Here is a 14340-nt window from a genome sequence, read left to right on the forward strand (position 1 = left end):
TCTTGTCTGTACATTTATACCATACAATACATACCTCTCTGGAGGAAATACATGACTCCATTAAATTAATTCTGGTGGCAACCACAATCTAAGGGTGCTTTCACACCTGCCTCATTTAGTTCGGTTGAATCACACTAGAGTTCGTTTGTCCTGCTGGTGCGGTTCGTCAGGGCGAGTGAGAATGCGGTATTCGCACTCAGGTGTGCACCAAAAGCGGACCAAACAAGTGTACCGAGACCTGCTTGAAGAGGTGGTCTCGGTACTCTTTCAATCAAACTCTGGAGTGGTTCGTTTGTGGTGAGAACGTGATCCGACCTCAAACTGCACCAACTATACATACTCCACAAGTCTGAGCTAATGTCTCCTGTAGTCAGTTGTGTTCAGCAATCTGTGATGCAGCAGAGCAGCAAACTGTAGCAGCTTGCAGTGTTTCTATCACAGAAATAGACTGTGGTCAAGCTTGCCGTCCATCACTTGCATCTCCGTGGTCAAACCAGCTGCCGCTAAAATTGGAGACAGACGCTGGCAGAGCAGAGCAAAGTTTCAGTGACCAGAGCAGACGTAGTAACGTCTCTTGCGAAACATTGTCTGATCATTTTAATGAAATGAGCTGGTTTGACCATTGAGATGCAAGAAATAAACACTAGTCCAGAACACAGGACCTTCTTCCTGTAATTACTTTCTTGCTCCCGCCCCCAGACATATCCGACCAATAATAGGAGTGGACGTTCTTGCGTGATTTGTAATGGCGCATTTTGGTACGCTAGGATTTTTCCAGGTGTGAAACCAAACCAAACCGAACCGAGGGAGCATATCACTTCAAGTTTACAAACTCGGCAACTGATTCGGATCAAAGCAAACAAACTACATGTGTGACAACACATCTATTAATCTTTGACAAAATGTTTATTTTATTACACCTTTGTTGAATATTGGATTCTGATTGCTCAGTCACAACATTCTACGGTCTCCTATTTCTGAATTCATAGGGACCACCTAACGTCACAGTGATTTGTCGCCGCCATTTTTGTGTCCGGTCACAGCATAGCAACCCACAGACTGACACGTGAAACACACTAGAACAATATGCCTGGCATATGCTGTGCATTTGGAACATAAAAAAACATTAAAAAAAGAAGCTACTATACATCCAAACTTCAGTCAACAGAGACGGTTTCCTGTCCCTGTTTAACGTTAGTCAGCCAGTCAGTTGAGCTAATGTTAGCTTTGTAGAGATCGTGGGATTTCCAAAACTCAATAAATCCCGCACACATAAACACCAAACTGCTTAGCTAGCTCAATCTTGTTACTGTTAACTAAAAAGAAAATATTTTTCAATAGACAGATTTAGTTCCCATACGTCACCGGCACAGGTGATTTGATTCCAACATTTCTAATAAAGTAAAAAATCATTTAACCCGATAAATCAGTTTGTATAAATATTTCTGAGATCTTCTGTGTGTTCCAGTGTGGTTCCTGATTCATTTCTAGGAATACAAATGTTTCAAAAATACCTTTTTGATTCAACTCTGTAATGTTAACCAGCTGTTAGCCCTTTAACTAACAACTCGCTAGCTACTAGCATGATCAAGCTAGACTTAACCACAACCAAAATAACATGGTTGATGTGCTGTTATCACATACAGTATATATATTTTTTGTTCTAGTGCCATATCTCGGTGTCGTTCACCCATCCTGCAACAGCGTATTGATAGGCATCCGTACTCTTTAAAGCCTTTAGCTATCTCCGGTGTATGGGGATGGATTATGTAACGTTACAAGGTAAATGTTAATGTCGGGAAAAGTAAGTTGGGGCAGACGCTTCACAGATTTTAAAGGACAAAATACAGTTAGAGTTGCTGTCTTTAGTAATTAGCATAAGCGGGATAATGTAGAGCGGGTGAGTCATTATTGCGAATTAAAGAGTATTGTGTGATTCAAGGACTGCACCCCCCTGTCAGAGTTTAGTCTCCAATAATGACCCGCTTGCAATAACCAGGAGCATTTCTTTAATGCCTGAAAAAGAAAACACGACTGTCACTACTCACTGGTTCCCATTTTCATGTCTCCTTCCCTCCTTTTCTCCTCCTCTGTCCCGCCCCGTTCTCCAGCGAGGAAAAACAAGAAGATGATGAAAGTGCCGCGGCCCCCCCACCCGTCCCCAGTCGTCCCCACCATGCTGTCTATGCTTAAGGCCATCGAGCCAGAGGTAATCTACTCGGGCTATGACAGCACACTGCCTGACACCTCCTCGCGGCTGATGACCACTCTCAACAGGCTAGGGGGACAGCAGGTCATCTCTGCAGTCAAGTGGGCCAAGTCCCTGCCAGGTAACAAAAAGCTCCTTACCATGTGTTGCCTTTGGTTTGGTTTAGATGCTCAAGCCAAGTGTGTCAATGGTAGTATTTCCAGCTTGTAGTTAAGACTATTGTGTAGTAAAGTGGGCCGAGACACTGATGGAAAATGAAGTTATTTGTGATTTTAGTACATGCAGCTGGTAGAGGAAATTACATCACTTTGAGATCAAATGGAAAACTTGCAGTATGACGAGACGTTAAGTGCACATTGGCATAGCTTTCACTTTTGCCCTTCAGTTAACCAATCATGTGCTTGTCAGCATTGTTAGCATTCCTCAATGAATAATAATATATAATATCACGTGTGGCCGCAAGTTATCTTGAAAGAAACATAACTTACTGTACCATAATTCAAAATGTCACAATGTTCCTTTTAGTGGTTAGAACAGGTGTTAAGACATTATTCTAGTCAGATGAATAACATTGATGCTCTTTAGATTTTGACTGAAGCTTCCAGCTGATAAAGTGGAATCATACAGATACAGAAGGAGCCATTGTGTAGCTGATTTGATCATGGTTATCTCCCCCCTCCCCCCTCAACATTATTCCTCTTGGCAGTGGAGCCAAAGAGCAACCATGCAATAAAAAGTGTGACCTCTGTAATAGCTGAATCCATAATTACAGACAGAAGAAGAGTACAATGGTGGCTTATCAAAGAAACAGTTACTTTTGAAAGCCAACCTCTCCAAAGTACTTTGATTTTGATCAGGTCATCACCAAGGTTAATATCTTTTGGAATGTGCATAAAGATGTTCTTACAACCTGCTTAAATCATTATCTCTGTAAAGAAAATGTTTAATTTCCCTTTTTAATCTCAAAGTAATTCAAATTGCTGCATGTATTGTCAGTGTCATCTTGACTTATTTAAAGGTAATAGTTTTGTATGTGTGTGCATTAAAGATTGACTTTTCCTCATACAGTAATATACTATATATATATATATATATTACTGTTTTCCCAAATAACTTGAAATAGAAACAAATAGTTTGGAATTTTAACCACCCATGATAGTTTCTAATCAGGAGAAAGAAGGCACATGATTTGATAATCGCTCAAAGTATTTGCTTGGAGATATTCTCTTCTCACTGTTGCTATTGGTCACACCAAATATTTAAGATCAGATGTTTCAGAGAAAACCTCTGAACAAACTGTAACATTAGCATTTCTTTTTTTGCTTTCTCTGTCTGTGACAGTATGATGAGGGACAAATCTGGCTCCAATATGTTAGTGTGTGCATTGTCCACAGCTGGCAGCTAGTGAGGTAGTGAAGGGGTGGTTACATAACAAAGCCATGGCTTAAAACAAATTTAATTTTAATTGAGGACTTTTCATGAGATGTTCCACTTTTATAGTTTTGACAGTGTGGAAACCACTGAACTGCATTTAACTCCAATTTGAAACTTTATTTAACTAGATTGTCCTATTTTGTTTGTGTTTGTATAAGCAAGGCATATGTTTTAATGATGTATTGAGCGATTACTTTTTCTTTTGTTCAATGTTTCTGTATCTCTTTCAAATCAACATGTTATGCTGTGCTTTTTAATAATACAGACAGAATAGGTGAATTGTATTACAGGCAGCCTTCACCCTAATACAGTAAATCATTATCATCTTGCAATGTTTTGAAAAATAAGTTGACCAATGATATTTAAAGAACAACTCAATGCTCAAATGTAAAAATGTTTCTATTTCTAACCCTTTATCTGACTTTTCTAGGTTTCCGCAACCTGCACCTGGATGACCAGATGACATTGCTGCAATGCTCCTGGCTCTTCCTCATGTCCTTCAGTCTCGGTTGGAGGTCCTATGAGCAGTGTAACGGTACCATGCTCTGCTTCGCCCCTGATCTCGTCATCAACAAGTGTGTACCATGGCCAGCTGTTGTATATTTATGCATATATTTGCTCATTTCAGGGTGTTGGTCTCACTTTATCACTTGGCTTACGCACTCCTCCGTCAGTTCATCATTCAGCTTGGCTAGAATAGAAGTCACGTCATTGGCTTTAGGCGCTGCATCTACAGTATATTGCAATTGTGGCAGTTTTTTGCGTTAAATTGTTAAATCAAATAAAAAGAAGCAGTCGTTGACACCGTGTATATCAGAGGAAGCACATGGCTGTCTGCACCCTCCTCATGCCAACGATGGAGTTACAGTATGAGACAAAGGCTGTGGTACAGTACAGGGGAACTGAAGGCTTATTTGCCAGCTAGCTTAGCCTGGAAGCAGCTAGCCGGGCTCTGTCAAACATTTAAGAATATGCCTACAATCACCATTGAAGCACACTAATTAACATGTACGTTGTTTGTTTAATCCATAAAAATTACATTTGTGGTTTTACAGGGAGTTAGGTGCTTTAAGTATTTGTTGCTGACCTAAGACAGAGCCAGCTTGCTGTTTCCCCCTGCTTCCAGTCTTTATGCTAAGCTAAGCTAAGCTAATCGCCTCCCGGTGTATTGATCTTCTAACTCCCCCCCAAAAAAAAAACTGACAAGTGCATTTTCCAAAATATTGATATTATATTCCTTTAAATTTAAGGGAGAAAAAGTAATACATTGTTAATTTCATCCAGATAATGGTATCAGTTTTTGTACCAAGTGTCACAAAACCCCAGATAATGAAATTCTCATTTTACAGTTTTTGATGTTATGGATATCATACAGTAAATAACCTTTTGTGCTACCTTGAAGCTACAGGGAGACAGCTCAGGTACCACTGCGTTATGTTAATTGCAAAGCCACATTACTTAAAGACTCACTGACTGCAGAAATTGATTGTGCTTAGAAGTCTGTGCTTACCACTCTTTGTAGTCCCTGGAGGAAAGAGGATAAAGCAGAGGCTCATCTCTCGTTAGCTTGTCTGTTCTTATAGCACAGTCAGATTTTAAATACTTGCGGAGGTGAAACATTATCCATTATCTTTGATGTTAGTCCGTCAAACCTCTTCACACATTGGAGATCACCTTATCGTTTTAACCAAGAGAGAGTGATTATTTTATTAATATTCACAATTAACAACTACAGCTTTCATGTAGGGTTGGGTATCATTCCAAACTTTCCATATTGGTACCAATGTGATTCAATTTCAGTACCAGTACCTTATTTGGAGAACGTAAACATGTTTTTCTACAGAAGCCTAAATAAAATGCAGATTATGATTTCAATCAAGACATATTTGATCAAAGGACAACATTTCAATGATCATTTTCAATACTTTGTGCTATTGACACATTTCTTTGATCTGCTAAATACTGTACTTGGCGGGGGTTCTGGTCATGACTCTTGTTTTTAAGTTACATATGTTATGTTGTTATGTTATAGACTAACAATAGACTCTGATGGGACCATTTAGAACTTGTCAGAAGTGCAGTGTTCTTTTGCCCAGATGTTTTTACACTTTTTAGTGAGTGGCAAAAGTGCAACAAACACTGAGCTCTTGCTTCTGACAATCTGCTAACAGCTCATCCTTTTTATTGGAAATACGTGGAAAGGGTAGGTCTGGTCTGTAAAGAGCCACTCTCAATGGACACGTGAACTCAGAAAGGGGTAAAAATAAATATGAAAGGTGAAGACGTCATTGCCGGTAGCACTGCAGAATGAATGGATGGCTCTAAATCCAGGGCTATGTATCAGAAGTGAAAATGTGAAAATCCATCAGGGCTCATTTAACAGTCTGGTATCCTTCTGCTCGGTTGTAGTGCGTACCTGCTGGGGCTGTTTATTTAGAATTGAATAACAGGATGAATGAAAGAGCTTTAAGTCTAATCTATATGTCTTTGTTTTCCTTGTTTATTCCCCCGCTGTCTCCCAATGTTCTACACTTCTCCCTCATCTCTACTTTCTCCCTTGCCCTTTCTTTCCTTCTCCCTCCTTTCAGAGAACGTATGAAGTTGCCCTTCATGAACGACCAGTGTGAACAGATGCTGAAAATCTGTAATGAGTTTGTCAGACTGCAGGTGTCCTATGACGAGTACCTGTGCATGAAGGTCCTGTTACTGCTCAGTACAGGTAATTTAACACACTTCTTGTTGAAAACTCACAGCAGCGTTTTTTTAAACGTCAGGAGCATGCGATTATTCTGGGATTTAAACAGATCTCAAAATCACTTTTCCATTGTATCACCTATGTTTCACTGCTCAGCTTTTTTATTGCATTGTGAGGTAGGCTTGTCATAGAAGGGTAGTATGTTGAGTGAAAACGTCTACCACACACGCCTTGACATGTCGTGTGTGGTGTCCTGTGATTAGTTTAGCTTTGTGAGTAAAGTTTGAGGTACAATCCTTATGGTTTCAGTCTTGGTTGATTTGGTAACCCCTGCGGTTACAATGACAAGTGTGTTTACTTCAAGACCCAGAATGTTGTTAAAAAAAAGGTGGAAAACAACACTTCTCTGATTCTAATCTCTTTAAATGTGTTGGCAGTGTTTTTCTTGAGTTACTCTAAGTACTCTATGTACTGTATATATTAGTGAAGGTCGTTAGAGAAGGGACTCTTACTCGGTAGAGCATACAGGTAAAATGTTCAGCAGTCCTTACTGTCCTTTCTTTCTGAAGAGCGTGAGGTAAAATATGCTATGTAATTAGTACCTTTCAAATCTCCAGCATGATAAAAGCAATATAAAAGTATTATTATCACCATTATGCAATTACTCTTTGCTGAGGAGGAGAGAATTCATTCTTCCACCTTATTCTCTGTGAATGACAGGGAAAAGGATCCACTTTAGAGGCGATTTGCTCGTTATGCAGAGGAAATGACATTTCCATACTGAGCCCTGCTTGCATTTTCATACCTGAGAGCTATTTCCATCTGTTCCCCTCAGTGATGGAAATACTAACTGCTTTGAGCTATTTTAATAATTTATCATGCATGTGTGTGAAAATTAAAGTTGATGGGACAATTTGATTTACTGTTAAACATACGTGTTAAGTTCAAAAGACAGACTTCAGTTTCAGGAGAGTTCACATCTGCTCCACATAATTTAAGTAATTGTTTAAAAAACACACACAAATGGGTCATAGTAGCCCTTTTCTGCTAACACCCTAAGTTCTGTTAAATAAAAATAACACATTTAGTTATTTTATACTAAATAATCAGAGAAGAGAGCAGGAAAGGCAATTTGTCTTTACTCTTACTCACTCGGCCAAACCTGAACATGCATAATGAAGAGGCCAGTTAGCACTTGCGCTGCTGTATCTCCCATTTATCTGATTATGTAAATCGGACAGTATTTCACCCCGATCCTGCCCTCTGTGGCTTTGCATAATCTCTAGGCCAGTTACTCTGGCTTTGTCTGGGCCCAATGCCAGACACCACACTGACAAGGAGTCTGTGATGTGTTGACATGGTTGTTATGACAACTGCATATTTATGTTTTTGTGGTTTTTAGCTTTTTTTAGCAGTGACCAGCCCAGTTAAAATCGTCACTGTGTGTTCTTTAAATGACATTGTACTTGCAGAGGTTGTGATTTTTATAAGGTGTGTGTCCAAACATTTACTGCTCCTCTTAGATTCTCATCCAGGCCACACCAGTACGGGAACACACAGTAGCTATTGATGTTACGTTTTAGTTTTGCATATTTTCCAGTGCCTACAGCATTCTGGTTAGGAGGTGCGTGCATGCATCTGTGTGTTTAGCCAGCGTCTCCTAAGGGTCTCTGTTGGGGTCCCACACAGTAAGTTTTAATGAAGTATTAATGTACTGCGCTGTTTGTTGCAGCAGAGATCAGAGTAAAGAACAGACTAACACAAATAGCAACGTACTAATGGATTTTCAGTTTGAGACAGATGTTTAAATGTGCATAACCAGCTGTTCACATAACCAGCTGTGCAGATGGCAGATCAGATATATATAAATGTCTACATGCAAATACCTGGGTACATTGTAAGGTATTCAGTGCACTTACAATCAAATTTTTCTTCGATTGAAAATAAGACAAAAAGATAAAGAAGACTGCTTTTACTCACCAACAGCAGAAACACAGTGCATTTATAGAATTTATAGAAAATTCATAACTTCCTCTGACATGGTATTAAAGTTGTGTTCTTGGTCTAATGTGGATTTATTTGGAGTTCTTGACAACATTTGGGTGCTTCTGTGTTACCTGCCAGCCTAATATAAGACAAAAATGTCCAGATAGGATTTTAAACTAGTTCATTTGCTGTTATAAGGGATCCACTGATGTTGTGAGGTGCTCTAACTACAAAAAACATTTACATTTTTTTTTTTTTACAAGTCACACTGATGTGTGTGTGTGTGTGTGTGCGCGTGCGTGCATGCATGCGTGTGCTGATGTTTGTGTGTGTAGTACCGAAAGAAGGCCTGAAGAGCCAGGCAGTGTTTGACGAGATCAGGATGATGTACATCAAGGAGCTGGGAAAAGCCATTGTCAAGAGAGAGGAGAATGCTAGTCAGAACTGGCAGCGTTTCTACCAGCTAACTAAGCTACTGGACTCCATGCAGGAGGTGAGAGAAACACACACACACACACACACACTCACTGATGTATACTGCATGCTTTAGTTTTTTCTTTTTCTTGGTTTTATATAGGATTTGTTACATATTATAGATTGGAAAGCAGATGTGTATATAGCAATATTTTTCAAGTCTGCCATGGCTTCTTTTTTTTCATTCCAGCCAGGCTTTTTATTTCATATCTTGCAGTTCAAGTGCATCAATAACTAGGAGTTCCACTGAGTTCCCTGCATCATGCTGATTAGAGTAAAACCCTGAAGAATACACACATAGATCCAGTGCATTACTGTATTTTCCAGTCAAATGCGTTACAAGCACTCTCTACCAATTGCTCTCTGTAAAGCCTCTTTATTGCAGAAGAGTAGTGTATATAGAATCAAGGCTAATTTAAGAATATCCTGCAAATAAAAAACAAACATGTTTTTTTATATCCTAATCTGACTGTGTCTTTGTCCCCCCTGGATGTCTCCTCCAGATGGTCAAGGGTCTTCTCCAGATCTGTTTCTACACCTTTGTGAATAAAACCTTCAGTGTGGAATTCCCAGAGATGCTGGCAGAGATCATCACCAACCAGATACCAAAATTCAAAGACGGGAGCGTCAAGCCTCTGCTGTTTCATCAGAAATGATTGCCTTAAAATGTGAAGCAATGCCTTAAATCCTGCCCTGCCCGTGTACCTCTCTGGGGCCCCAAGCTTTCACCCCAAGCCCTAAGCCTTTGCTTGTCCTGCCTCCCCCATCACATTCGATTCCTCTGTTTTCCCAGTCCCTCTTCTAGGAGCTCTGCCATGCCCATCCAAGCCTCAGCCATTCAGCCTTATCATGGAGCACAATACCTGTGGCCTCACACCTCCCAATCTGGTCCCAGGTTGGGCCAAATTTCGGTAAAACACCCTACCGACCTGTAGCCCTTCCTCTTGGCTAACCAAGAATAAATTGTTCTCCAGGGAAAATGTGTTTGCTCTGAATGTCCTGTGGGCAGGATGCATTTTAGGCAATCTATTTTTTATTTTTCTTACCCCCTCCTCCGTCCAGGGCCCTGTCCTCAGGTTTCTAATGCTGTTTCTTTTGTTGGCCGCCTGCTTCTTACTCTCTCCTGACTCTAGTGTTTTATTGCTGTTTTTACTGACAAGCCAACACCTGGAAACACCTTTCCATCCTCAACATGACACCTTATATCCTGTCCAACTCGCTGGATTAGAAACCTATTGAAGCTCCTTCCAAGTTCAAGCCTACTGTACCTCTGCTCACCTGCCCCGCTTGTCTCTGTTTGCCCTCCCTAGCTCCAATGCGCAGAGAATGTAGTGAGTGTTCACTTGTTGTAGTTTCCAGAGGGCTGTTGGTGATGAAGGGGATAAACAAAAACACAAAAAAATTGGAAAAATATTTTTTCTTCTGGACCCAAGGACATTGAGGACTAACAGTTTGAAGCTATGAATCAGATAACATTTCTGAAATGATATGCATCAGATTCATATACCTGACCAATGGAAGAAACGCTCTAGGAATTTATTCATTTATTTTATGCAGACACGCATTTTTGACCACACATGCAAAAGTCACGCTTACGCACACACACACACACACACACACAAACACACACACACACAAACATTCAAAGTATTCACAGACATATTCACTCAAAAAAACATTTACACAGGATGTAACTGAGAAGGGAAAAACAGTGCCTTTTAGTTATTAATGCTCTTCATAGCCATCCTCTCTGAACGGTGTTTTTTTTGCATAAGAATCTAACTTTGACATATTGTTTCTGTTTTTGTTTTTCCACGCTGGTAGCTTTCTCTCCAAGCAGCCGTTTCTTTTGTCCTGATCCCCAGATATGCATGTAAGGAACACAGCCTATGGTACAGATTAGAAATGCATAGAGCAGTTTGAAATAGCTTAATTTTGCATTTTCAAATTCACAGAAAAAAAAACAGGGAAAGTATAAAACAAAAAATGCTGTTCATGTCCCAAAACACATTTTATGTGTGTCTCTTTTTCTCATGTAGAGTATATATTTGATATATATACACACACACACATATATACTGCATCTCCCAAAAAGTATCACATGGTTATACAAAGTTACAGTACCCAGATTATATCAACGCATATAATGTTAAATACACATCCACATACTTTACCAAGCTTATAAGAAAGTGCAACCACATTGGTGCTAAATGGACACTACTGGAATAAACAAGGCTTATCTGATGTTTTGTAATATTTTGGGGAGGTGTTTAACATGTTTTTAGATCTCACTATAATCAGTGAGTTGTTAATTGGAATCAAATTTGTTTACAGACTTTTGCAATTTATTCAGATGCAATCGCACATATGGGTTTTTAAAATTAAATTGCCTTTGAAAGAAACATCCAAGGCATCTGTGTGTTAATACATAGCCGTAATGATTCAAGCAAACCTGGCTTAAAGTTAAAATCGTCCTTTTATTGCCAGCTGCTTTTACGCTAGGGTTCTAGTTTAGTAAATGGTTTAAAACAACTTTACTTTAAAATGGGGACTTACCTGGCCAATCCCAGTAAGGTCAAATGGGAATGGAAATTATTTCATGGTGTGTGTTGTAACCAACAGGAGTAATAGACTGGTTGGATTTTCAAAATAAGGTACCACATATGTTTTACTCCTAAAAGGTAAACAAAAACACATATTATTTGTGACAAAAGTATTGTTTCACTCAAAATACCATTTTAGATAAAATATACCTTTTAATCAGCTTCACCTCAAATTGCATAGGAAGTGGGGTTATTAAGTTGTTGAGCTCAACATGGCTGAAAAGGTAAATAAATATAATTTATATACATACATACATACATACATACATACATACATACATACATACATACATACATACATACATACATACATATATATGTTTTGTATATGTGATGTAAAAATACATGCACCCATAATTGATGGAACAAGATTTCACCTCCTAAATTGAAGTAATTTTGGAAGAAGATGCAGTTTGGTCCCAATAATTTGTGAATCAATGTTCAGGCTATGAGTGACTTCATCACTTGTATGTATTCCACTAGTGCCAAATGTTATATCAAGTTTTTATAAGTTTTTTCCTGGAGATGTAAAAGATTATTCAGTTAAGATTCAACATTAGTTTTTTTTTTGTAATTTTGCTTAAGAGTGCTCATTTATGAGAAAGATCTTTGTTCAGTGTCACACCTACACCAGCTTAAAAGTACTGATTGTTATCATCCAAGTTAAGTGTATGATTGATGATTTTTGTTGTTAAGATGCACAAAATATTGTATTTTTGAAATTGCAAAGTAAGCAGTAATATATACTGTTGTCAAACAGGTGGAGGAGGTCAACATTTGGTTTACACTTAATATGAACATGATGTTTGTGAAGCAAAGTACATTAACAGTGCAGTTGTACATGGCCCCCCCTCCCCTCCTTTATTATCCTTAGTATTTCTTGTAACTGCAACTGCCAGGCCCCTCTGCCTAAAATGTCTACCGTACAGATTTTCAACCATTTACCCTGAATGGTACTCATCCCTCCGCGGTGCATAACTCTGAATGGCAGTTAACAGACCAGGTAGCAGGTTGCCATGGAGATTGGTCATTTGTGTTACTTACAGCTAACAGCACAGTAGACTCTGGACGCATACAAGCCACTATTCAATAAGAGCCATCATGTATTTAATCAGCCATTCTGCCAAAGGATGGCCAATCACAGCAGGGTTGTTTCTTGTACACTGCAGGCTTTCAGCTTCACTCGCTAACTCAGCCTTGTGGGGATTGATGCCGCTCACGTCAATGTTGATTTTTCTAGGGGAAAATTTGACTTAACAGTCTATTTTATTTGGGTGACTTTTGCATACAGTAATACAGTTGTTTTCCAGGTGGTGGTGCTTCAGAAAACCAGCTTTAGCGTGTAGATGTAACCATATCCCTGCTCATTTCTAAATGGCCATAGATGTATATAGCAGCGCCGACATATCCAGTGCAATGTAAACAGTGTCTATTATTACAAAATATTTTTACATGGACATAACCTCTATATACATTTTTCTTTTTTACCTTTCAACTACATGTAAAGGCCTTGCGAAAGGGAGACCGAGAGCCATAGAAATACAATTTTAAATCAGGAAATAGAAAAACACTTAACAAATATCAATGCTTTTAGAGATTGATCTATTGTAAAAAATAAATAAATAAAAAAAAAAGACAATATTTTCTGTGATTTTGAATACATCAGTTTGATCTTCTTTGATATGAATAATTTTACCCAATCCTTTTTGTACATTGAACGAGTCAAGAAAGTAAATATTTTTCTGTTTGTGTTTGATAAAGGTAGACGTATTGAATACATTAGAAAGTGTTGAAGATGTTTGTCTTGTGAAGTAAATGTAAATTCTACGAGTCAATGGGAAAGTCTATATGAATGCTCACTGTTTTAAAGCTTTAAGGAAACGATGGAGAGGGAAGGATGAAAGGTGAGACGAACTGGAGGAGGTTATTGCATTATATAAGAGTGACCAAAGCTGAGGAGGAAGAAAAGATTTAACAAACAAAAAGAAGTATTCAAGCAGTTACATTTTAAGTAGCACTTATTATCCAACTTCTAGTACTTCTTATTTTATTTGAAAAGTATCTTTTGTAAAGGTCCAGGCTTTGAATCCCATGTATATTGCTCTGAGGATTTACCTGTCACTTTAAAATAGAAAACGAAACAAAAAAAAATTGATTCTCCGTGTGAAAGCAAATCTACCAGAGATTGACGGAATTGCACTACCCTCATACTGGTTGATAGTCTATTTTGTATAAAATACATGCAAATATTATCTTTAAAGATTAAGGGCAGACCATGTTTCACTGGTACATATGGCTATGACTTTTAATGAAGTCTGTTTTGTTCGTATTTCAGTTATGTAAATGTAATCCAATGTAAAAACAAACAAAAAATATAAAATGTTTGTTTAAAAAACAATAGTTTGTTTTGCTCCTCTTCTGTAGTCAGTGTCAATATTTTCACCTATTTGATTAAATGTTGAATTGAGTTATCTGTGTTGTTCTTTGACATTGGATTTGGCATTGTGTTGGTAACAACTTGGATGATGTTTTTGTCATCACTGGAGATTTGGAAGAACTGATTTATCAACATCTTACACAATAAAGTTTCCTGTTTTTCAATGCTCCGCTCCAGTTGTTTTATTGTTTCTCTCAGATCTCAGTTATTGAAAAAGACCTGGAAATGTTGATAATGATATGTACTTAAGTGTATAGACGGATCATTTAAAGAAAGAGTTGGAGATTTTGGGAAATTTGCTTATTGACTTGCTAAACATGAATTTAAAGTATGTCAAAAATGTCATGGAAAGTCATAGTATGTTATAAAAAGTCATAGTATAGGATATTCTAAAAAAGAAAACTCATAGTATAGGATGTCATTAAAAAGTCATAAGAAGTAATAGTGTAGTATGTCATGAAAAACTCATAAAAAAGCCCTAATATTGTATGTTATAAAAAGT

The 14340-nt window shown here is 38.2% G+C and overlaps 1 protein-coding gene across 1 annotated transcript in view; it reads left to right on the forward strand.

The window, feature by feature from the left end:
* The window catches only part of LOC114567389 (glucocorticoid receptor), a 73067-nt gene extending 59060 nt beyond the window's left edge, over positions 1-14007 (forward strand). The window contains 5 exon segments of the mRNA XM_028596491.1: positions 2112-2330; positions 4074-4218; positions 6232-6362; positions 8660-8817; positions 9302-14007. Of these exon segments, the coding sequence (XP_028452292.1) occupies positions 2112-2330; positions 4074-4218; positions 6232-6362; positions 8660-8817; positions 9302-9454 (806 nt within the window). The 3' untranslated portion in view covers positions 9455-14007.
* Positions 14008-14340: the final 333 nt, after the last annotated feature.

The sequence above is a fragment of the Perca flavescens genome, chromosome 13 (assembly GCF_004354835.1).
Source record: "Perca flavescens isolate YP-PL-M2 chromosome 13, PFLA_1.0, whole genome shotgun sequence".
Lineage (NCBI taxonomy): Eukaryota > Metazoa > Chordata > Actinopteri > Perciformes > Percidae > Perca > Perca flavescens.